The sequence below is a fragment of the Aspergillus homomorphus genome (genome assembly GCF_003184865.1).
Source record: "Aspergillus homomorphus CBS 101889 unplaced genomic scaffold BO97scaffold_1, whole genome shotgun sequence".
NCBI lineage: Eukaryota > Fungi > Ascomycota > Eurotiomycetes > Eurotiales > Aspergillaceae > Aspergillus > Aspergillus homomorphus.
The window spans coordinates 616262-637363 of NW_020291887.1; the positions used below are offsets into that span (position 1 = coordinate 616262).

Here is a 21102-nt window from a genome sequence, read left to right on the forward strand (position 1 = left end):
TCAAACCCAGCGGCGATGGTGTTGTATTTTCCTTTTTTTTTGCTTTGCATTCGGCTTGATAGTAGTCAACCTCGCAGGCCTGATCTTTATGCACTGTCCAGATTGTATGACAGAACACAGATCATTCGATCATCAATATACTCATTTGGTCAGACGTTGAACCAGTACATTTATTAAAATCGGTCATGGTACAAGGTAACATAACGCAGCGCGTAGATTGTTTCGCTAATGGAAGTAAATGATGTTTAATATCTTTTTGAGAGAGAGAAAAAAGCCCCCATGCCATCCTCGAACGTGGTCGTGATAAGCAAACAACGCCTACGCTATGCAAAACCAGAGAGAACACAGCCCGAACAAGGAGATCTCAGTAGGGGACACGCTCCAAGCCCCCATCCCCTTCCCACCATACACCACATACACCATCCCAATTGTCGTCACATCACCACCGAGAACCACGCTTCCTGTAACCACCGCCACCGCCGCCACCACCACCATACCTCGGCCCACGACCACCACCAGACCGACCACCCCAGCCCCGGTCATCGTCGTCATCGTGGTGTCGCACCGGCGGCGGCCGGCCCTTGAGCTCCTCGCTGAGTTTCTTGAACGTCTTGCGCATATCCGAGTACCCCATGTGCATCTTGCCGAAGAAGTGATCCGCCAGACGGCGGTCGTTGTCGAGGCGGCTCAGGTACGCGCCGCACACGTCGCAGACCTGGAGCTTCTGGTGGCCCGAGGGACCGGAGGTGTCCTGGAGGTTCTTGAGGTCGCGCTCGCAGGCCTCCTTCTGGTGCTTGGCGGTGCGGATCTTGTGCAGTTCGTTCAGCGCCTGGGCGACGGAGCCGGTCTCGCCGAGCACGGAGATCTCCAGCAGGCCCGAGTTGATTGTGTTGGTGAGGTCGGAGATTTGTTTCAACTAGATAAAAAAGAGCGGTCAGCTTTTTGTTTCATTCTGTTTGCGTGATACCCCCTGCAAATGGCGGGAAATGAATGGTTGGGCTTTTGCTTGCTTGCTTGCTTGCTTGCTTGCTTGCTTACTTACCAGGTCGTTCGTCTGCCGGATCTCATCCGGTGTCTTCTCCAGCCGTCGCTGCGCGGAATCAATGCGTCGGTCACAGTCATCGATATACTTCTGCATGTCGCGCATGTAGTCGTAGTCGAACCCCCACTTGGCCTTCTCCGCCGCCGAGGCGGCCTCGTACTCCGTCTTCAGTCCTTCGCTGTGCACTTTCGGGCAGGGGCCCAGGTCTTGCTTGGTGTTTGTGAAGAGGTCGTGCGGGCAGGTTCCGACTAGGTACGAGCGGCATACTTTGGGGTCTGTGATGGCGAGTTGCGCATTGCGAGATGCGGCGCCGGTGCCGACGAGTTTGTCCGCTGCAGGAAAGATTTCCAGGTGAGTTTGTTGTTTGGAGAGGGGGCCGTGAAAGTGGAAAACCTACCTCCCATCAGCTGCTCAAGCAGCTTTCTTTGTTCCGCAGCCATGGTGGGAGAATATGCTGGGGATTGATTTGACCGATCAAATACGACGAAGGGGAAGCAGGGCCGGAATCGCAGGTGGAGGGAGTTTGATGGATTGGAGCTTTGGCCTGGAGGTTCTGCGGCGTGGCGCTAACCGCGGTTGGCTGCGCTTATGTGAGCCCCTTGGCTTGCTCTCGAACCCCCGTCTTGCGGAGTATTGTTCGGTCACTCTGCACTTGCTTCTCGTACGATGGCGTGGAATTACTGACTGTTGATCATTACAGAGCTTCGCAAACTCAGATTGACCTAAAGAAGCTCCGTGGACGTTCTGCAGGGACTTCCACACTCTCAGACGCTGCTAGCACCCTTGACTAGCAACTTTCGGAGCTCGCAACCACCACCCCGGGGTGGTGCACGAGATACATCCGGATCCTTCTATCTAGAGCTTCCGGGTCGACCAGCATGACGTGATGACTGTCCTTTCGCTCTTCTCTCTTCTCTTCCTGGCCGCGCTCTCCTCGTTCGCCTCCGCAACGTCGGATTACCAGGAGAGCCTCGTCCTCCAGCCACTTCCGCAATCCGCGCTGTTAGCCTCGTTCAACTTCCAGGGCAATGACTCGCAGGAGTCGTTCGACGAGCGACACTTCCGCTACTTCCCCCGTGCGCTAGGTCAGATCCTACGCCACGCCAATACCAAGGAGCTTCACCTGCGGTTCACAACGGGTCGCTGGGATGCTGAGAGCTGGGGTCCTCGGCCTTGGAATGGAACCAAGGAGGGCGGCACCGGCGTGGAACTATGGGCATGGATTGATGCCGTGGATGACGAAGCGTATGTGTGACTCTCGAACCTGCATGCGGATTTTAGTGTTGATGTGACCCAGGGCTTTTGCGAAATGGATCACCCTGACGCAATCACTGTCCGGACTGTTCTGCGCCTCGTTGAATTTCATCGACTCGACTCGAACCACGAGACCGGTTGCGTCCTTCGAACCCGCTGGAACTCATGCGTCCTCGGGTAATTTGCATCTTCTGCACGGAACGCTGCCCGGCGAGGTGGTTTGTACCGAGAACTTGACGCCATTCTTGAAGCTCCTCCCGTGTAAGGGTAAGGCGGGCGTGGCTAGTCTTCTGGACGGACACAAGCTGTTTGATGCGTCGTGGCAGAGCATGTCTGTGGACGTGCGTCCTATCTGTACGCAGACTGGGGACTGTGTAGTGCAGATTGATCAGTCGGTGGACATCGTGCTTGACATTGACCGGTCCAAACGTCCACGAGGTTAGTGCAGCTTGCTCGACATGTTGCAGCGCGAGCTAATACTCCTTCTTCAGAAAACCCTATCCCGCGTCCAGTACCCAACGAGCAGCTCGTATGCGACACGTCCAAACCCTACCACTCAGATGATACCTGCTACCCACTGGAGCGCACATCTGAGAAGGGCTGGGGCTTGTCGGAGATCTTCGGCCGCAGTATCAGCGGATCATGCCCTCTCGCAGAGGGGTCTGCCGACGGGACCGTCTGTCTGCGAGTGCCCCACGAGCGCGACGTGCAAGTTCCCTCCGGCGTAGTGGAGGTCCAAAAGTCAGACGGCTACACGCGCTGCTACACCCTAGAGCCATCCACCCCCTTCGACCTCACCATTCCCGAGCAAGAGGCCACATCACAGGTCCCGCTGGACGAGCCCGTGCTGCGCGCCGAGCGCACGATCGTGGGCCACGGCCAGGAACGCGGCGGGATGCGGATCATCTTCGACAACCCCTCGGATACCAAGGCGGTTGACTTCATCTACTTCGAGACTTTGCCTTGGTTCCTGCGACCCTACGTGCACACCCTGCAAGCGACCATCACAGGGCACGACGGCCAGCACCACCAGGCCCCAGCCTCGCAATTCATCAAAGAAACCTTCTACCGCCCGGCGATCGATCGCGAACGCGGCACGCAGCTGGAGCTGGCGCTGTCCGTGCCCGCCGCGTCGACAGTGACGCTCACCTACGACTTCGAGAAGGCCATCCTGCGGTACACGGAGTATCCGCCGGACGCCAACCGGGGCTTCAACGTGGCACCGGCGGTGATCAAGCTGGGCTCGAGTAACGGTGGCGCCGCCAGCTATCCGATCTACATCCGCACCACCAGCCTGCTCCTGCCGCTGCCCACCCCGGACTTCAGCATGCCGTACAACGTGATCATCCTGACCAGCACGGTGATCGCGCTGGCGTTCGGCAGCATCTTCAACCTGCTGGTGCGGCGGTTCGTGACGGCGGAAGAGGCCTCGGCGATGCGGGCGCAGACGCTGAAGAGCCGGCTGGGGGGGAGGATCATTGCGCTACGCGACCGGCTCAAGGGCAAGACCACCAAGACGGAGTAGTTACTTAGGCTCATTGTATTTAATCTTGTTTTGCCTTCAAACCGAACATATCAAACCTCAACACCAACCCAACCCAGAACCAGATCAATAGAACCATAAAATCAAATCCCATAAACAAGAACTATAATACAAGCATGACCGATCATAACACATAACCCCATAACCTAACCGAGCACAAACAAAAGAAAATAATGCATCCACCCCCGCAAATCCCCAGATCTAATCCCGAAGGGATTAATCACTCAGGATAGAGACTAAAGCCCATCAGCTAGTCCTCACCAGCTAATCCATCCCACCTCCCCTCCACTGCAAAGCAACCAAACCAAAGAAAAAGGGGGTTGGGACTTACAACCCCAACTTATCCTTCATCGTCTCCCAGCCCGGCAAAGCACCACTACCACCGGGCTTCCGCTCCATAAAGCTGTGGTCCTCGGTAGCGCAGGTGCCATCGCGCACATCATGGCCCTCGTTGAACCGACCCATGAACTTCCGCTCCGCGGCCGACTTCTGGTCTGAGATTGAGCGGAATTCGGGGGCTGTGAGGACGTCGCTCTGTTTCAACCACCGTGGTATATGTGTTAGCGAGTGGTTATTGTTGGGTTTGCTGGGATTTGCGGGTTGAGATGGGGATGGGTCAACGTACCGAAACACCGTCCATGCCGCCCTTGGGGTGGCCTGCGTCGCCCCAGCCGCTGCCGCCGCCGGCGTTGTTGGCGGGCGTGGGCTCCGCGGAGGCGCCGCCGCTGGTGGCGCTGGGGAGGCGGTTCGAGTTGGAGGCCATTTTTTTTGGTTGTTGTGTGGTATTTGATTAACGTGGAGTGAGAGTTGGTGTGTTTATGGAGTGGTGCGTGTGTTGTTTGATGTTCTTATTGCTAGAAGTGCCAGTGGTTAGTTTGGTGCGTTGGGACTGTGTGGGTGAAGTATATAGTTCCGTGGTCTGTGTATGGTTTGCAGACAGAAAAGGTGTTTTGTGCTTTAGGACAACAACAGGGTCACTCACTTATGCAGATATGATTGTAGTAAAGTACAAGATATACTTAGATTGCGTGAATCGGTCAAACTGAATACGGTTTATATACCCTGTGCCGGCTGGATGAAGTGCCGGTGATCTCATCATGAACTAAACACGTCATGCCGTGGTTGCCACCCCCAACCTTGGGTTAGTCAGGCTGATGATGCACCAAGGAAGGACGCTTGGTAAAACAGACAAAGTGAAGTGATCTGCTGTGTTTATGAATTCGGTTCTCATCTACAGGCTCTGGTCCTGGCACTCTGTAGTATATACAACACGTCATAGCTCCTCGGCTATCGTATAACAAAGACATCAGAAAAGAATAAACCTCGGAGCGGCAGTCAAAATAAAGGTATCCGGGGAGTAACAGAGTAATAATTATAGGTGCATCAATCATCGAGATCTTCAAATTCCAAAAAACAGTAAGCAATAGCAACGGGTGGATAATCACTGGGACTCGACTTGCTCGGCCCAGGACGTCCCCTCCATAGGCGATAGAGGATCCACGGCGAGAAGATCCAGATTCGCTGCACTTGCTGCGGCGTTGGCGGGCTCCTTCGATTCCTGGGTATCCTTGGATTCCTTGGATTCCTTGGGGGCTTTCTTCACGGTGTCCTTCCGGTCGTCTTTGACCCAGTCCTTCGGCCCCTCTTTCGAGGCATCCTTCGCGTTCTTCTCGCTGCCAGGGAGAGCAGGGAAATCCGCTTCATTGTCAAGCACAGGGGCGGGAGCCCATCTCGATTCGCTCAAACCTGGCACATTCTCAGCCGGCCCGTCTGTCTGGGGAATATCCTCCCGTGGGCCACGATGACCACCCCGTCCACGTCCACCCCGTCCTCCACGTCCCCGGCCACGATGACCGCCTCGAGGACTTTCTGCCCGTGACTCTTCACTAGGCTCACCAGCAGGCTGATCAGCGGCTTGCCCCTCAAAGTCACGTCTAGTATACCCAGACACCCCGCCGTGCATACCCCGACGGAAGCCCCCGCGCCCGCCACGAGGGTTGAAATCCTCTTCCGTCTTCTGCGCATCCCATTCCCTGCCCGCGAAGGCCTGCAACTTCCGCTGTCGATTGCGCTCGCGCTCATTATCCATGACCTTCCGTTGCGCACGTTCCTGTCGCCTCTTCTCCTCTGCCACCTTCTCGCGCTCAAGGAACGACGCCTGATCGGCTTCAGCCCGAGCATGCGCCGCAGCGACCTTAGCGGCGTTCTCCTTCGCAGCCGCAATGCGACGAGAGAGCTCCTCTTCCGTAAGTTTCGGCTAGACACAGCAAACACACAACCCATTAGCCCTCACCCATAAATAAAACACCCCGACCCAGGACAAAGACAAGACAAACCTTCTTAATTCCACCCGTAGCACTCCGATCCCCACGTACAGCAGGGACCCGCGGACCCTCCGCCGGCTTCTCCCCAGCCTGTTGTTCGGTCTCCCTCTCGGCAGCCGCAGTCTCCTCAACCGGACTCTTATTCTCCCCCTCCTCCCCCGCCCCCTCTCCCGGACCCTCCGCAGATCTCTGATGATTATTATGATTAATCCTCACGTTTGCATCGCCCCTGCGACCGGTATTCTGGGACCCCCGGCGCCCACCGCGGCCCCCTCTGCCCCTTCCCCTGCCTCGTCGCTCGGCGCCGCGCGGCCGCGTGGGGATCTCCGTCCGCCCCTGGGGCGATAGATCATTCTCGTAACCTGCCGTTGTCGTCGTGATACTCTCCTCGAACGACTGCTGGTAATCGTGTAGATCCTCCGTCTGCAGGGACTGTTGTTCCTGTTGCTGTTGCTCGGCGGTGACGGGGATGATCTCGTCGTCGAACAGGTCGTCTCCTCCTCGTGTTTGCGCGAACTCGTCCATGGTGCTCACTCTGTTCTCGTTCGGTCGCGGGTTGAGGTGGTAAGGATAGTAAGGGGTGAGATATTTGAAGGAATGAAGGTTCGCACGGGCAGACTGGAAGAGGGCAGTCAAGAGAGTCGCGGACCGTGGATTGCTTGGAAGGTTTCTTGGTCGGTTGGCGTTGGTTCGAGTCGAGTCAGAGAGCGCGATCGATTGAGGCTAGCTTGACTTATCAGCGCTAGTTCCGCGCGCGGACGCGGGGAGAAACGGTCAGCTTATTGGTGCGGGACAAAGGCAGGGGAGGGGGTTGTTTGGCGTGATTGTGTATTCATGCCACAGTAGACGGTGTAGGAAGGGGATATAGCTGAGACTGGGATGGAAAGTAGACGGACCACTGGCCAACCAACCAAGTAGGTTTGCTGGGAAGGTTCCAGCCCAGCCTGACCAAGCCCAAGCCCGAGCAAGTCATTGCGGCGGCGGCTCCGACTTCCAGGGCGGTCTGGTTTGGGCTGGCATGCGTCTGGTTGTCTGCTCTGCGGGGGAAATGGGGTTCATAGTGGGGGGTGGGGGGTGATAGAGGAATGGAGGATCAGAAGGCAGAGATAGTACATACATAGACTAGAATGGTGTTCAAATGATGAAAGAAGCTGTGCTTCCCCGACAACTAAAGACGTAGATTCAATTGCGCCAGAGAGACTCGGGGAATGATGGAGCAGCAGCGAAGCCCGGGCAAAGGAAGCTCGAGACTCAAGAGGGGAAACTGCTGGCTCTCACCGCCCGGTTCTGCCGGCCACCAACCCTTATCCGATCAATCCACGATCAAATGATCTCATGCGGTTTCAGATCTATCTCTTGTCCTACTTTACAACGCTTCGGTCCGTCATTCGCTAATCAAGAACTTCCATGCTTTCATGACTCGTGCAACTTTATAAATGCTTGAATACAATAACTAGGTATGTGCTGGACTCGACTAAATACACTGCCATGCGTTCTCGTCCGTGTAATTGGCCGGACCCTTGTAGACATTGCGTCGGGGCCAGCGACAATGCTTGCGGGTATATTCCACTTCGCTGCCAACTCCATCAGCGAACTTGGCTCCTCGCACGAACTCCGGCGCAATCCCCTTCTCCACCCACTGCACCATGGCCATGAGCACGTTGTTCTCCGGCGCGACGCCGTTGAACGAATCTGCCGTGTTGCCAATGCCGTATGCACCGTCACCGCCCCCACAGTGGCCCATACCACTGATCTGGAAGAAGCGGTAGAAGTCGTCCAACTCCGCCGGCGGCAGGTTCATCGTCTCGGCCACCCGCGAGTAGTACAGCTTGGAGTTCTCCGAGCTGATGATCTGGTCCATGAGCCCGTGGTAGCTCAGCACCTTGCCGCCAGCCTGGCGGAACGGGGTCAGATCCGCATCCCAGGTCTGGATGTTGTACGGGTTCTGCGCGAGCGCCACGGCGACGTCATGGCTGTTGAAGGTGGCTGGGTCCCAGTCTGGGTTGTTGTAGACCACGTAGCGGAACCAGTCGGTGCTGTAGGCGAAGGGCGAACCGCCGTAGTAGACGGCTGAGGCGCTCAACTCCGATCCAGGTTGCATACGAGGGTAAACAAGGGTCCCGTTCACTCCGTAGAGTGGAGACAGGACTTGGCGTACCGTGTTTGCCTGGGCGCCAGTGAGACATTCGGTCGAGGAGGAACCGGGCTTGCAGATGATCGTGTCGATGATCGGGTGGCAGAGATCAGGATCTTCGATGATCCCATCGTGCGCGCCGTCGATACCGTCGCATTGACGTAAGATCTCATCATGCACGACCATCCATAGATCAGACGAAAGATAGCTGTCCGAGGTGTTGGTTCCCACGATGGGGTAGAAGTGGCCACTCCATGAGCTCAGGCCCACGAAGTTCATGGCTGGTGCTCCAGCCACGACCCCGTCGAAGTCGTTGGGGAACTGCTGCACAGACTTGAAGCCCTCACGACCGCCGGTGGAGCATCCCAAGTAGTAGGATTTGTTGAATCCTTGTTCGTAAAAGAGCTTGGTCAGCTGCTTGCCGACGACGACCCCGGTGTGAACGGATCGATAGGCGAAGTCTTCGACGACCTCGGGATGTTGATAGAAGGGCTCGCCAGACGTGCCATTGTGGCCATTGTTGGCTCCGACTGTCGCAAAGCCGAATCCAGATGTGTACGCCATATCATCGTAGGCGACACCTAGTTGAATGTTAGGTTGGAAAGCGAACTTGAGGACGAAAGGGGATGAAGCGTGACGTACAGCCGTTGAGCCCTCCATTGCCCGTACTCAGAAACCGTCCAGTGTAGTTCCGGGGCAGCCATGCCTCCAGCGTGATTTCGCTGCTGTTTGACGTCGCAACCGCCATGGCCACTCGACAAAAGTCCACTGTCACGGACTGATAGGTTGCGCCGCAGGTAGCGGGGTTGTCTGGCAAGGACAGGTTGGTTCCTCCCGCAACGTATTCAACAATGTTCACCCGCACATTGGGCAGATTGATCTTGTCTGCGAACTTGGCACATTTAGATTGAAAGGAATCTTGTCGAGTCAAGATGGCTGAGCCCAATGCCAAAGAGGGCAGGAGAAAATGGAGAGTTCTCATGATGGGGGCTGTTTCTCAGCACGGCTGCAATGCGAGGGAGGATAAGATCATGGAATATTTGAGGGCACCAGAGGCCCATTTATAGCCTTCTCGCTCGGACACATTTCCAGTTGCTTGTATCACCGGCTCCACCAGTGATGGCTATCAACAACTGTGGAGTTTGGCAGGGGCATTTGAAGCAGAGTCATAAGCCAAGCTTTGGACAGTTCCCCCGAGATTGTACCGGGAGAGAACAGTCCGATGGAGAAATTATGAAGAATGCCGGCAGATGCCCAGCGAGAGCGGAGCCGAAGTTTGGCTTGAGACAGCAGGTAAGATACACTGCCTGTGGTTGGACGAATGCCTCCCCCATACTCCACCTTCCCTTTTCCGGGGATCGTCAATTTCTCCGCATTTTGCGGAGAAAGGTTCGATTCCTTCCACCCTTAGCCTAAAGGGTGCGGAAGGATGCACTTATCTTCCTTCGCTTACACGTCAGAAACACTCCTCTGCCTTACAATACAGCGCTGGCAAAGCCGAGGCACGGAGACATAAATGCCCGTAAAATGCTGGCCAGTCATCGCTTCGGATTCACGTCGTCTACCGAATTCAATGCCGTCTCGGCATCTACCCTATATACCTTGCACCATTTTGAAGGAGATAGCTCAATCTAACAGATACGCATGTGGCGGGGTAAGATCGATAATAGACTCAGAGATGCCTAAATGAATGACCTGGTGGATCAAAACCCCGAATGAAGAAAGTTCAACGAGGGCTCGGGAAGCAGATGGAAAGCAGACTGAAAGCAAAAGAAGCCATGAGTATTTTGAACTCCACGTAGTCACACTCTTCTCTCAGGAAGCGGCCACCGAGCATATCTGCTGTGTCATTGCACCACACGCTACTGTGCTGTGCAGCCAGAGTGTAGTAAAAGAAGAAGAAAAGAAAAAAAAGAAGAGCACTTGATGGTGCTCTCAGATAAAACAGTATCAGTGCCCCCGCCTGAAGAGATGATTGACTGCAGCCAAGATGGTTAGCCCATGGCCGAAACTATAAGTGTGAAACGTTAGACGGGGGACTATACATATATTGGCTACCACCCGTGTATGTTCCGCTAATGTATTCCAGACCACGAAGCTACAAATAGGCCAGACGAGGTCAAGAAGCATTTTCAATGCAAGGTCCAGTCTGTATCTGGATCCGGTCCGATCAATAGTCATGAGCAAGTTCGCTGCTGCCACAGCTGCGCGGTCGAGGTTTGCCAACGTTCCATTCATGCGGATCTGGCTTTGCTCGTGTAACCGAGAGGTTTCTTTCAGAGCTTCATACTGCTGAAGTTGAACCTGGTGCAACTGTTCAGCCCTCTCTTGAGATTCTTGGAGTGCCGTTTCGAGGCCCGGTAGGCGCTTCAAGGGTCAGTCATAGCCTAGCTTCTTAGAAGGTGGCGGCGAACCTCATGCATGCTCTGCTCTATCTGCAGTAGATGCACCAATCTGCTCGACAATAACTCCTACTACAGTTACCTTGCTGACGGGCTAACGCAGTAACGTACTCACCAGGGAAGCATCGAAGCCTTGCACAGTCTGCACGAGTCTTTGCAAGTCATCCTGCCCAAGTGCCCTTAGACTTGTCTGGAGAGACAGTGCTAGTTCTCTACTAGCCTCCACGTCTCGCTGCTGCGCAATTGCCGATTCCGTGTTCCTCGCAGAAATCTCCTCGTGCATGGCCCGTAAGACAGAAATAAGCTCATCAGCTCCAGCAGTAGCAGTCTGGATTCTCTGGACGAACTGTCAGCCTTGCTTTAAAAGGCGGAAATATACTCACATCTTCAAGATTCGTTGCCCGTTGATGCATTATCTCAACCGCAGGCCCAAAAGACTCTTTGACCGAATTGATATACGTTCCCATGCTATGCAGCGCCTTTTCAATCGTCTGACTAAAGCGCGACTCAGTCTCCCCCATCTCCTGCGTCAGCCTGCTCCTCATACCTTCGACCGCCTGCATGAAAGCCTTCTGGCGGGCAGCGTCAGCTGTAGCCGTCTTCAGCGCTTCCTGAAGCCCACGGTTAAGCTTGCGTGTGCTATCCACTATCGCCCGATGAAGCTTCACGAGCTCCTCCTTCTCAATCTCACTCCTGGCCGCCTGGCAGATGACCACCGCATTCTGCCGACTGTTACTATAGGAGGTCCACCACTGGGGCCGGGTCTCCAGCGACCGGAGACAAGACTCCAAGCGCGACTTCTGTATAAGCTCTGGGCTGCTGAAGCGCAGTTTCTCGCCGAGGGAGAATCCGAGAATCCCCCTTCTATGCGGCGGCGCAATCATCAACGGGAGGCATGCGTCAGGTATTGTCGCCTTGGCTTCCTTGAGCTCGCAGATCGCCAGACGTGCGGCGTAGAGCGAGCGGACGTGCTCCAGGGTTAGGTATATATCTTTGTCTGGTTTCTCGGCTCTGCCTCCGATTGACTGGCAGGATGAGACGAGTTCAGAGACTGCGATCCGATTGCAGGACGGAGAGAGCTTCATTGAATCGAGGAGTATAAGAGCTTCTTGAAGTATAGTATCTTGTTTGGGAGTGTGTGCGGTCAGGAGGGAAGCAAGGTCGAACTCGTCCATCGCATGATGCTCATTCACCGTGAGAGCTGCTTGCACGTTAGTGGGTATAAAGAAGGTAGCCACCATGAAACGTACCATCTTCCTGGTCCACTACTGCCCCACTAGTACTAAGACAAGATGAAAGTATGAGCAGCAATATAGTGATGTAGCGAGACATAGTAGCGCAAGAGGACGATGTAGCTGGTAGGGTCATGGTTTGTATCGATGTCCGCGGTCCGCAGATTGAGCTAACGCGACGCATGAAGGTTTTCGGACTATAGCAATTGAGTATAGTGCTTCGATAGTAAACTGATCATGTTCGAAGCATGAGGCTGGGATAGTATAACGGAGATTGGTAAATTGGCAGTCGTAAGGCAAGCGAGTGGAACGAAGAGATACAACAGGTGTGAGGCGGGAAAGTGAGGATGACCTCAATGTCTCGGCCAACCCAAGAGTTTATCTCTAGCGTAGCAAGAAAGAAACGGAGTGGGTGTAGCTAAGTCTTCAAACATCACTTTGACACATATCTTCAACTGAAGCAGAAGCTATAGCAAGCCTGAAGACCTCATCGTTCCCCGATCTATATGATTCCTCACGTGACTCTCACTAACCGCATCGGGAAGACAGGATCTCCGGACAAAATCCGTCCGCATCAAAAGATCTCAAACGATCATATCAAAACCCCAGTCGCAAATCACGTCGCCATGTCGAATCTTCTCCCCCAGAGCTGCCTTCGCCAGTTTGCGCGAAGCTCCCTGAGACAGGGTGCTGCGTCTGCTCGCCCCGGCTCAGCGTTCGCTCTTCCTCTCCGGACACAGCCTTTCTCAACCACTTCCCCGACACAATCACGAAAGGGCGGTGCCGCGATCACGGTGCCCCCGGAGGTTTCCCTCAACTTCATTGACCTCCCTGTGGTCTCCGCGAGAGGAGCTGTGAAAGACATTCCCAAGGTTGCGATTCAGGTGAAGGGACCTCTGGGTAAGTCTGATTTGCTTCGCGTGATGCGGTGCGGAATTTGTGATGGTTTATTCTGACGAAGTGAATGCTAGGTGAACTGACTCTGACCGTCCCTTCTTTCGTCAACGTCGAGCATGATACCGCCCTCCAGAAAGCCACTCTCTCCGTCCAGGACGCAGAGATCAAGCACCAGCGTGCTATGTGGGGTGTGTACAACCTTGCCCCAGAGGAATTGCTTACTGCGGTTTTCCGGAGAGACAGTGACTGACCAGGTTTACCACACAATCAGGAACCACGCGCGCACACCTACAAAACTACATTCTGGGAGTGTCGGAAGGCCACATCTGTATCTTGAGTATGGTCGGTGTCGGTTACAGAGCCACGATCGAGTCGACGGCGACTACCGTCCAGCCCGAATTCCCCGGCCAGCAGTTCGTCTCCCTGAAGGTCGGATACTCTCACCCGATTGAATTGCCCATCCCGATGGGCGTCAAGGCCAGCACGCCCCAGCCGACTCGTATCCTGCTCGAGAGTATCGACAAGGAAGTCGTGACGCAGTTCGCGGCCGAGATCCGCGAATGGCGCAAGCCCGAGCCTTACAAGGGCAAGGGTATCTTCGTCAACGGAGAGACCGTCAGAATGAAGGCCAAGAAGATTCGGTGATTGTGTGTTCAGTTATACCTTTGGAGTGAAAGGGCGAATCCCTTCGCTTCTCTTCGTTTCTTCTTTTCTCTTTTCATGTATATGTATATCGGAGCATGGGTCTCTGGGTTCGCGACTGGTATTTGATTTGTGTACTTTTAGACGCATCTAGCGTGGATATAGCTTGACAGTTTATGGAGCAAGAAAAAAAATTTTACCATATATGCATGACAGAAGATTCGTAACGTTTTACAGCTTGAGGACAACCTTCACAGCGTCGATTACTTGGTCGTGAATGGCCTTGGGGGCGGCGACGACACCCTTGTTAGCAGCCAAGGTCCGGCCCTTGCTGAAGTCCAATCTCTGGCCGTAGATATCGGTCACCTGGCCGCCCGCCTCGCGGACGATCAGGTCTCCGGCGGCGTGGTCCCAGATCTTCTCCTGGTAGTCCTTCTTCACTGGCAGGCGCAGGTAGATGTCACCGGCTCCTCTGGCGATGGAACAGTACTTGGCCTGGGAGTCCAGACGCACACTGGGGGCGGTGATGCCCAGACGCTGGGCGACGGCGGCATTGTCGCCCTGAGCGGAGTGGGCGGCCTCGACACCCTCGCAGAAGACGGCCTGGGCGATATCGGGGACGGGACGCATGGCAATCGACTTGCTCTCGGCGAGCCCGGCGTTGGTCAGGGGTCTGCTGATGGCGCCGACACCCTGGATAGCAGAGAAGAGGACGCCGTTGCCGGCGCCACTGGTCTGCTCCGCACCAATCCCGGCGGACAGGGTCTCGGCGTCATTCACAGGCAGGTTGGGGCAGCCGATGGCGCCGACCTTGACATCACCGTCCTCGATCAGGCCGAGGCAGACGGCGTACTGGCCGCCGCGCAGGAAGCCCTTGGTGCCGTCGATGGGGTCCAGGGCCCAGACGCGACCCTTGGCGCCGCCAGCGCTCTTGCCTTCGTCGATGATGTCCAGCATCGCTTCCTCGCTTGGCAGAGCGCCGCCCAGGAGATTGTCACTCTCGCTGTCCTCCAGTCTGATGTCCTTGACGAGTCTCCAGATCTCGGCACTCAGCGCCTTGTCCTCGCGGAGAGTGCTGGCCTCCTCCTCGGCGACGATCTCATCGTTTGGGAAGTTCTTGCGGATGGCCTGAATGATCAGGGCCTGGGCTCCGAAATCGCCAATGGTAACGGGCGACTTGTCATCCTTGGACACGGTGCCCTTGGCCTTCTCGTTGAAGACCTTCTGGGTGAGGAGCGTTGCGCGCTGAACGGCGAGCTCGGCGATATAACGTTCTTGTTGGTAGGCCATGGTTGCGGGTTGGGTATAGGAGACGGAGGAGGAATAGAGGTGCGGGAGGAGAGCAGGGAGTAGCTGGTGGCGGGCTTTTAAGATGATGCTGACCCCCAGTAGTAAAGTGGAGCAGACGACGAGACGGGAGAAGATGGAGAGTCGCGGTTTGCGGATGGACTTGGGATCCGCCGAATTCGGCGACCGGAGACCCATTCACACCAAGCAAGATTGGAGGGCTTTGAATTGGAGTAGCAATGGCCGGTGTGTTGCGCAGTGGTGATTCCCATTGACTCTCCTTGTCTATCTGATCGTCGATGAATTAATGGGATTGTTTCCCCTCCTTTGAATATGCAGGTGGGTGTCAATGCCGTCAATTGCGTATGGTATAGAGGATTACAAGGAGGTATTGACCCACTGCGGCGCTACCGTCAAATGGGGCCATGAGTACGTAATTACGGGTAAGAGGCCCGCGCGGCACCGGAAAGAGGAGCCCCAGGCAAGAATCAGGCACTGAGCCTGGTTTATCTTTCCCCGCACTAGACCCGATAAGGCAACTGGCGAGGGGCACTCAGTCAGTCACGAGATCGCTAGCAACTTACTTGCTATTTGCTATCAAAGTATCAACACCGCTCTCTCTGCCTTTGCATGACGTTGGAGGCGCCCATTTGTTCCTTCCTTCGTCTTCCTTCCGTGCACCGTGGATCTTCTTCCGAAATTCAAATCAGTAGTAATACCTGTGACCTTAGCCTGTCTGCGGGTTGGGCTGATCACCGCCAACGGCAAACCCACAGTTTACTCCCCCCAGACAGACTGCGGTCTGTTCATCTGTCCACACGTCACCGCTCTGCTGTTTTCTCGCGCTTCCCCTTAATACACCTTAGCGCTGGGAATAACACTCAGTCGTTTTGCCAAATTGCAATCGCTCGAGGACTTGATAAGAACGTTGCGGGCGCACAGCAGGCGAAGGGACCAAGCCTCAGCTTCTCTTTGTCCCATCCAGACCACATTTTGCGACGCTACGCAGGAGCAGGCACTGTGCATCTGAGCATGTGAAAGTCCTCGCTACCGATATTCCTATCCAATCTGTCCGCAAAATCCTCACGAATCTCGCGATATATTAACGGCCGCATCAACATCGGAACACCTTCCTTGACATCATGTTTCACTCGTCGGTAAGTTTGCCTGAAATACGATCCTATTCCCACCCCGACTCCCTCACGAAGTTCGAACCGTATCCATTGCGCGAGACGAGCTTCTCTTGGCTCTGCTACTTTTTTACTGAAAGTCGGACTGTCAGTCCACCTCACGTGCTGATCACCCTACTTTTCTCATAGAAGCCATACACCGCCGTGACGGTGCAAATCGAAGTCCTCACTAGCGAACAATACGATGTCGAAGACTCGAGCGGCATTGTTGATTTGATTGAAGCCGTCCGCATACAAGCCAGCGGACCTCGGGAAGCCAGTCGCGCCTTGCGCAAGAAGCTGTCAGTCGAACCAGCCTTTCACCCCCCAAGCCACTAACGCCCCCTCGCAGCAAGTATGGCAATCTCCACCGCCAACTCCGAGCCCTTACGATCCTGGACTTCCTGATACAGAACACCGGCGATCGGTTCCTGCGCGAATTCGCGGACGAGCCATTGTTGGAGCGCCTGCGCATTGCCGCTACTGACCCAGTCTCGGATCTCTTGGTCAAACAGAAGTGCAAGCAATTATTCGGACAATGGGCGGCGTCGTACAAGGACACTCCCGGCATGGAACGGGTGACAGCGCTCTACCGTCAGCTACCCAAGCGCAAGCAACCGGCCACCCAGGCCAAGGCCAAGGTGCTGCGGGACTCAGCCACATCCGACGAGCCCGTGCTAGGACATACCGTCTCCGTCTCGGCCGGCAACGGGCCCGCGACGGTCCTCAGTGGGCCGAAACACAAACACACATCAAGCCGCTCGTCGCGGAAGGAGAAGAAGGAGAAGAAGACGCTCAGCCGCACATTCAGCCTGGACAAGGAGAAGCCGGACGTTCTCCAGACCTTGGCATCGGCCTCGGTCGCCAGCACGAACCTCCTCAACGCGCTCAAACTGGTCAACCGCGAGACGCACCGGGTCAGCGAAGATGCAGAGGTGCTCAACCGGTTTGAGACCTGCAAGACCCTGCGACGTCAGATCCTGCGATACATCCAGCACGTGGAGAGCGAGGAGTACCTCGGCAGTTTAATTCATGCGAACGAGGAGCTGGTCACCGCGCTGATGGCCTTCGAGGTCCTGGATAAGAGCGTCGACTACGACAGTGACAGTGACCAGGACGTGCTGGAGAGTGGCTGGACCCCGGATCGCGACGACCTCCCCGAATCCTTCGCGGGTTTGACCGTCAACCCGCCCAAGCCGCCGCGCCCGCCGCGCCCGCTCAGCATGTCCGTCCCCTCCTCGTCATCGAGGAGAAAGACCTACAGCGACAGCGACTCCGACACGGACGAGGATGACGATGACGAGAACAATCCGTTCGGGGACCGAAACGAGATCCGGACCCCTGCTTTTGAAAGAAGCGAACCTACCTGGTGCGTATACCACAAAAAACATGCAGTCCGATCACTCTGCGAAACATGACTAATCCCTCTCGCAGGAAGGAAGTCTGAAGTTCCATGTCTGTTTGTGCAAGTGTGTTTCATCAAAGAAGGACGGCGTTGCTTTCTTTTCTCCTTCTGGCGCTTGAAGACCTTGATTTACATAGCTCCTCCCCTTTACGCATTGTTTCACTTGCTTCATGATCTTATTCTTATACTCTCTCTTGTTCAATATGCCGTGACCCGGATTCTTGCGTTTTCTTTCCTCGTGGAAGGGGAAAGAGCAAGACATACCAGGCTCCCTCTCACCCCTCTGATAGGAATATCATTTTCTTTGCCCGATTCTTCCATCATTTGGCTCTGGACTGGACAACTGAGTCCATCTAGCATCACGAGAAACTTGCGCGCTGCGCGCATCCACAAATACACCAGATAAAAAATATCCAGTCAGAGAACAACCAGTATCCGATACTAATGCGTACGAAACAGAAAAATAAATATGCGATAAGAGCAATGTATTTACTACGTACTCACTGCGCAAATATGCAAACTAGTCAGTCAGTCAATATACACGACTCGAAGTAACAAGCACAAAAGTTGACTCCAATCCGCCCGATACTGCCAAATGACACCGACAAACCCCGTGATGAGAGACGCCCCCGTTATCCAGAAGATGCATGCATGCGATGTAACAAGAAATGGAAATCACGATAGAACAGAGTTATTTTCCCCACAATTTGGTGTCATCATCATGAATGATAAAAGGCAGTCTATATAAAGAAACAATAAAGCGGACTCGAACGCTAGGTACAGGCGGCATAGCCATCAATAAGAAAGTGGAGGTGTGATTTGTGGGAATGGAGGAGGATAGGGGGGTGGGGGGGGGGAATATTATAAATGTAGAATGTAGCCTTGGCTTTTCTTAGGGTCCGTGGATGTCTTCCAACAAATGTGTCTCAATTGAGACGATGGCGGGAGTATGGATACTCGTAATGGATATATGCCGCTGAAAGCAGGAGTATCGATGACGGGAAAGAGGGCGTGAGGACGGAGGTCAAGGTGGTTGACCCGTACGCACAGAGAGAGAAGAGTTTACAGCACCTTCGTCTTCATCCACTCACTCGTACCCACTCCTAAGTTCAACCCGTTGCGCGCCCACCAGGTGCGCACGCGCTGCTCGGCGCCGGAAACGGGGTCCGCGTCCTCGAGCGCCTCCTCGATATCGCAGGTCTTGAACTCAACGCGCAGACCGCTGCGGCGCCACCATTCCAGCACGTTGTCGTGGCCGTTCTTGGTGGGACCGACCAGGACCTGGCTGTCGAAGATCATCTTGGCGCCCTTGAGCCTATGCCAAAATTCCAGGACATGCACGTGGCCGTGGGTGCTGGCGATGCGTGCGACGGACTCGCCGTGCGTGTAGGGGATGCCTGAGGCGTCCCACCAGGCCAGGGAGGCGGTGCGGCCCGATTGAGCAGCCAGGAGGACGGACTTGCCGACTTTCAACGGAATGCGACGGCGGGTTGCTGAGGCCGGCGTGGAAGTGGTGGAGGTGGTAGAGGCGCGCTTCCACCAGTCTAGGACGGCGACTTGGCCCTCGGCGCTGGCGGCCTCAAGGGCGCGCTCGGTGTACCGCAGTTCCAGACCGGAGGTGCGCCACCACTCTAGCACGTTGACGAAGCCGGCCCGTGAGGCGCCATCCATTGCGTCTGTAGTATAGTCTTTGTTCGGGAGGTCGGGGGCGTCGCGCCACCAAGTCAGAAGGTTGGGGTTGCCGTAGATCGCGGAGGCGCGGTAGGGAAGGACGTTGAGGAGGGAAGTTGTCCAGAGGAGGTCGTGTTGTTTTTCAATCAGGTAGGAAAGGATGTCGGTGCGGGAGAATTTAAAGATCAGGTGGAGAGAGAGATCGGAGAGGGGCTTCCAGCGGGGAAGGCTGTCGATGCGCTTTTTGATCGCTGCGAACGATCCCCGCAGGATGGTGTATTCCAGAGAAGCTGGTGTGGACATCTTCAGAAGATGATTTTGCCATTCTTTGGGAACGGGCAGATTTGTGGGGATGCCCACGGCTTTGGCAATCTCCCAGTCGTGCAGCTGCTCCTCGAAGACGTTCAACCAAAGCTCCATAGGTAGTGAACGCGGTCCATGTTCGGTTTTTTTCATGCGAAATAACAGGTGTCGCGACAGTGCTGAAGGCACGTCCCCTGTCTGCATCGAATCTGAAGGTCCACTCGAGCTATCCGAGGGTTGACTGGGGACAGCTTTTGTTTCTGAGAAAGATAGCATCAGAGTCTGCTCGATTGTGTCGTGGAGGACCTTCAACCCGTCCCACGGTAATTGTATAAGCTCTTCCGTATCGCCGGGCTTCCACAGCACGGGCGTGACGATCTTAATCCACGACCAGTATTGCCGTACTTCCCAGAGCTGTCGTTTGCTGAGCGGATGATGCCATTCCGACACCGTCATGCCAGGAATCAGCACGACCGGTTTCGACGACATCCACCCCCGAAGCAGCGCCAAGGTGAGGGTATTGGTCAAGCCTGACAGCATGGATCCCAGCGCGCCCGCATCTATAGGCGCAACCAGGAGCATGTCCGCCCAGTCGCATAGCTCCGCCGCCTTGGCCTTCAGCCATTTCCGAGCGCCCGTTTTCTTCTCGAATGTCTGACTGTCCACCGTATCCATGTAATGAGGGACTTTGCTGGCGCTCGAGAGCAGAGCCGAGGGTTCGTCGGTGATCAACCGGAGTTCGATGTCGGGATTCCGCACCAACGAGGGGAGTACATTATCGACGAATGCGCTATCAGTGGAAAGGAGTAACCGTTTTCGACGGTTGGTTGAAGGGCCAGCGACATCTTTCATTTCTTTATCTATGCATGATCCGACCGTACTCGTATGCGCAGCCACCAATTCCTCACTTGCAGGATTAACCTCCATTTCCGAAGACCAAGCAGCTTTGCGGACCACACTCGTCGCGGTAGATGTTGTAGAGATATTCGTCCCAACCCCCACTGCCATATTAATCCGGTACAAGAATAAGAAAAAAAAAAGGGTTTCACGAAGAGAATCGATCGACGGGGGCCGGGAATGGTGGGCGTAGGGCCGCTCACGGTAATATAGCTGGATGGCCTCCCGAGTCGCCCGAACTAGAGTAGGACCGTTAAGAACAAGGCTCGCCGGCAGGGATCGTGCGATAGACCCTGGTCCAGTCACCTCTTACTGTCAGGAATTAAGACTGCAGCCAGTGCAATGCTTTGCCTTGGAAGTAGTGGAACAAGAGCGGCTGTAAAAAGAAAGCGGGTATCTGTACAAATGCCAAAGTGTGGACCAGATGCGTGTCTGTTGGTCGATCAATTGCAACCCAATAAATCCTTTCTCCTCCCAGAAGAACTACCGAATCCAAGCCATGTACAGAAAGTCGAGAGGCGGACCTCGAAGCAACAGCACGTGTTGAATGACTGGTGGTCTGATCGGAGAGACTAGGGGAGGAAGCGGTGTGTTGGTGGACGAGCGGGACTTGCAGAATAACACGTAAAACTGGACTGGGTGAGTTTTAGTTGAAATCGCAGACTGGAGCTTGGGCGTGAATCGAAGTAGGGCGTTCGTCGCCACGTCTTTCTTCGCTGGACGCCACCCGGTGTGATGGGGGTTGGGAAGAACTATTGGATCGAATGATCTCAGGGTGATGACTGCACTGAAAAAGAGGGGGAAAGGGGGAAAAGAGAGGATCGGTCAATCACGAAAAGAAAGGAAGAAGAGAGCAAGCAAGCAGTCCAAAACCAGAGTCAGTCCGTGGCACTGCATGAG

The 21102-nt window shown here is 55.1% G+C and overlaps 10 protein-coding genes across 10 annotated transcripts; 3 read left to right on the plus strand and 7 right to left on the minus strand.

Moving 5' to 3' along the window:
- Positions 1 to 223: 223 nt before the first annotated feature.
- On the minus strand, positions 224 to 1544 carry BO97DRAFT_439296 (LUC7 domain-containing protein). Its single transcript, XM_025697973.1, has 3 exons — positions 1440 to 1544; positions 1043 to 1374; positions 224 to 916 (listed from the first exon to the last, which is right to left on the minus strand). Exons 1-3 carry the CDS (start codon positions 1480 to 1482, stop codon positions 440 to 442), a joined length of 852 nt encoding a protein of 283 aa, XP_025556502.1. The 5' UTR covers positions 1483 to 1544; the 3' UTR covers positions 224 to 439.
- Positions 1545 to 1928: 384 nt separating this feature from the next.
- On the plus strand, positions 1929 to 3821 carry gpi16 (GPI-anchor transamidase subunit GPI16; the record flags this gene model as incomplete). Its single annotated transcript, XM_025700320.1, has 3 exons — positions 1929 to 2287; positions 2340 to 2734; positions 2788 to 3821. The coding sequence occupies 3 exons, from the start codon at positions 1929 to 1931 to the stop codon at positions 3819 to 3821; spliced, it is 1788 nt and encodes a 595-aa protein (XP_025556503.1).
- BO97DRAFT_401987 (uncharacterized protein) lies at positions 3807 to 4651 on the minus strand. The gene is made up of 2 exons (XM_025694383.1): positions 4465 to 4651; positions 3807 to 4373 (listed from the first exon to the last, which is right to left on the minus strand). Exons 1-2 carry the CDS (start codon positions 4600 to 4602, stop codon positions 4167 to 4169), a joined length of 345 nt encoding a protein of 114 aa, XP_025556504.1. The 5' UTR covers positions 4603 to 4651; the 3' UTR covers positions 3807 to 4166.
- A 509-nt stretch (positions 4652 to 5160) lies between these two features.
- On the minus strand, positions 5161 to 6953 carry BO97DRAFT_5106 (uncharacterized protein). The gene is made up of 2 exons (XM_025700870.1): positions 6176 to 6953; positions 5161 to 6096 (listed from the first exon to the last, which is right to left on the minus strand). Exons 1-2 carry the CDS (start codon positions 6686 to 6688, stop codon positions 5281 to 5283), a joined length of 1329 nt encoding a protein of 442 aa, XP_025556505.1. The 5' UTR covers positions 6689 to 6953; the 3' UTR covers positions 5161 to 5280.
- A 677-nt stretch (positions 6954 to 7630) lies between these two features.
- faeB-2 (putative feruloyl esterase) lies at positions 7631 to 9497 on the minus strand. The gene is made up of 2 exons (XM_025698797.1): positions 8940 to 9497; positions 7631 to 8878 (listed from the first exon to the last, which is right to left on the minus strand). Exons 1-2 carry the CDS (start codon positions 9277 to 9279, stop codon positions 7638 to 7640), a joined length of 1581 nt encoding a protein of 526 aa, XP_025556506.1. The 5' UTR covers positions 9280 to 9497; the 3' UTR covers positions 7631 to 7637.
- Positions 9498 to 10291: 794 nt separating this feature from the next.
- Positions 10292 to 12031, minus strand: BO97DRAFT_419596 (putative nuclear membrane fusion protein Kar5; the record flags this gene model as incomplete). The annotated part of the gene is made up of 5 exons (XM_025696572.1): positions 10292 to 10308; positions 10400 to 10664; positions 10815 to 11036; positions 11083 to 11900; positions 11950 to 12031. 5 exons carry the CDS (start codon positions 12029 to 12031, stop codon positions 10292 to 10294), a joined length of 1404 nt encoding a protein of 467 aa, XP_025556507.1.
- Positions 12032 to 12526: 495 nt separating this feature from the next.
- On the plus strand, positions 12527 to 13656 carry BO97DRAFT_474392 (mitochondrial 54S ribosomal protein uL6m). Its single transcript, XM_025700321.1, has 3 exons — positions 12527 to 12831; positions 12903 to 13016; positions 13100 to 13656. The coding sequence occupies exons 1-3, from the start codon at positions 12558 to 12560 to the stop codon at positions 13471 to 13473; spliced, it is 762 nt and encodes a 253-aa protein (XP_025556508.1). The 5' UTR covers positions 12527 to 12557; the 3' UTR covers positions 13474 to 13656.
- On the minus strand, positions 13639 to 15078 carry BO97DRAFT_401989 (3'(2'),5'-bisphosphate nucleotidase). The gene has a single exon (XM_025694384.1). It carries the CDS (start codon positions 14953 to 14955, stop codon positions 13702 to 13704), a length of 1254 nt encoding a protein of 417 aa, XP_025556509.1. The 5' UTR covers positions 14956 to 15078; the 3' UTR covers positions 13639 to 13701.
- A 683-nt stretch (positions 15079 to 15761) lies between these two features.
- On the plus strand, positions 15762 to 17451 carry BO97DRAFT_5163 (LSB5 family protein). The gene is made up of 4 exons (XM_025700874.1): positions 15762 to 15914; positions 16077 to 16228; positions 16279 to 17295; positions 17361 to 17451. The coding sequence occupies exons 1-4, from the start codon at positions 15900 to 15902 to the stop codon at positions 17371 to 17373; spliced, it is 1197 nt and encodes a 398-aa protein (XP_025556510.1). The 5' UTR covers positions 15762 to 15899; the 3' UTR covers positions 17374 to 17451.
- Positions 17452 to 18393: 942 nt separating this feature from the next.
- On the minus strand, positions 18394 to 20313 carry BO97DRAFT_334596 (uncharacterized protein; the record flags this gene model as incomplete). Its single annotated transcript, XM_025691403.1, has 1 exon — positions 18394 to 20313. The coding sequence occupies one exon, from the start codon at positions 20311 to 20313 to the stop codon at positions 18394 to 18396; it is 1920 nt and encodes a 639-aa protein (XP_025556511.1).
- Positions 20314 to 21102: the final 789 nt, after the last annotated feature.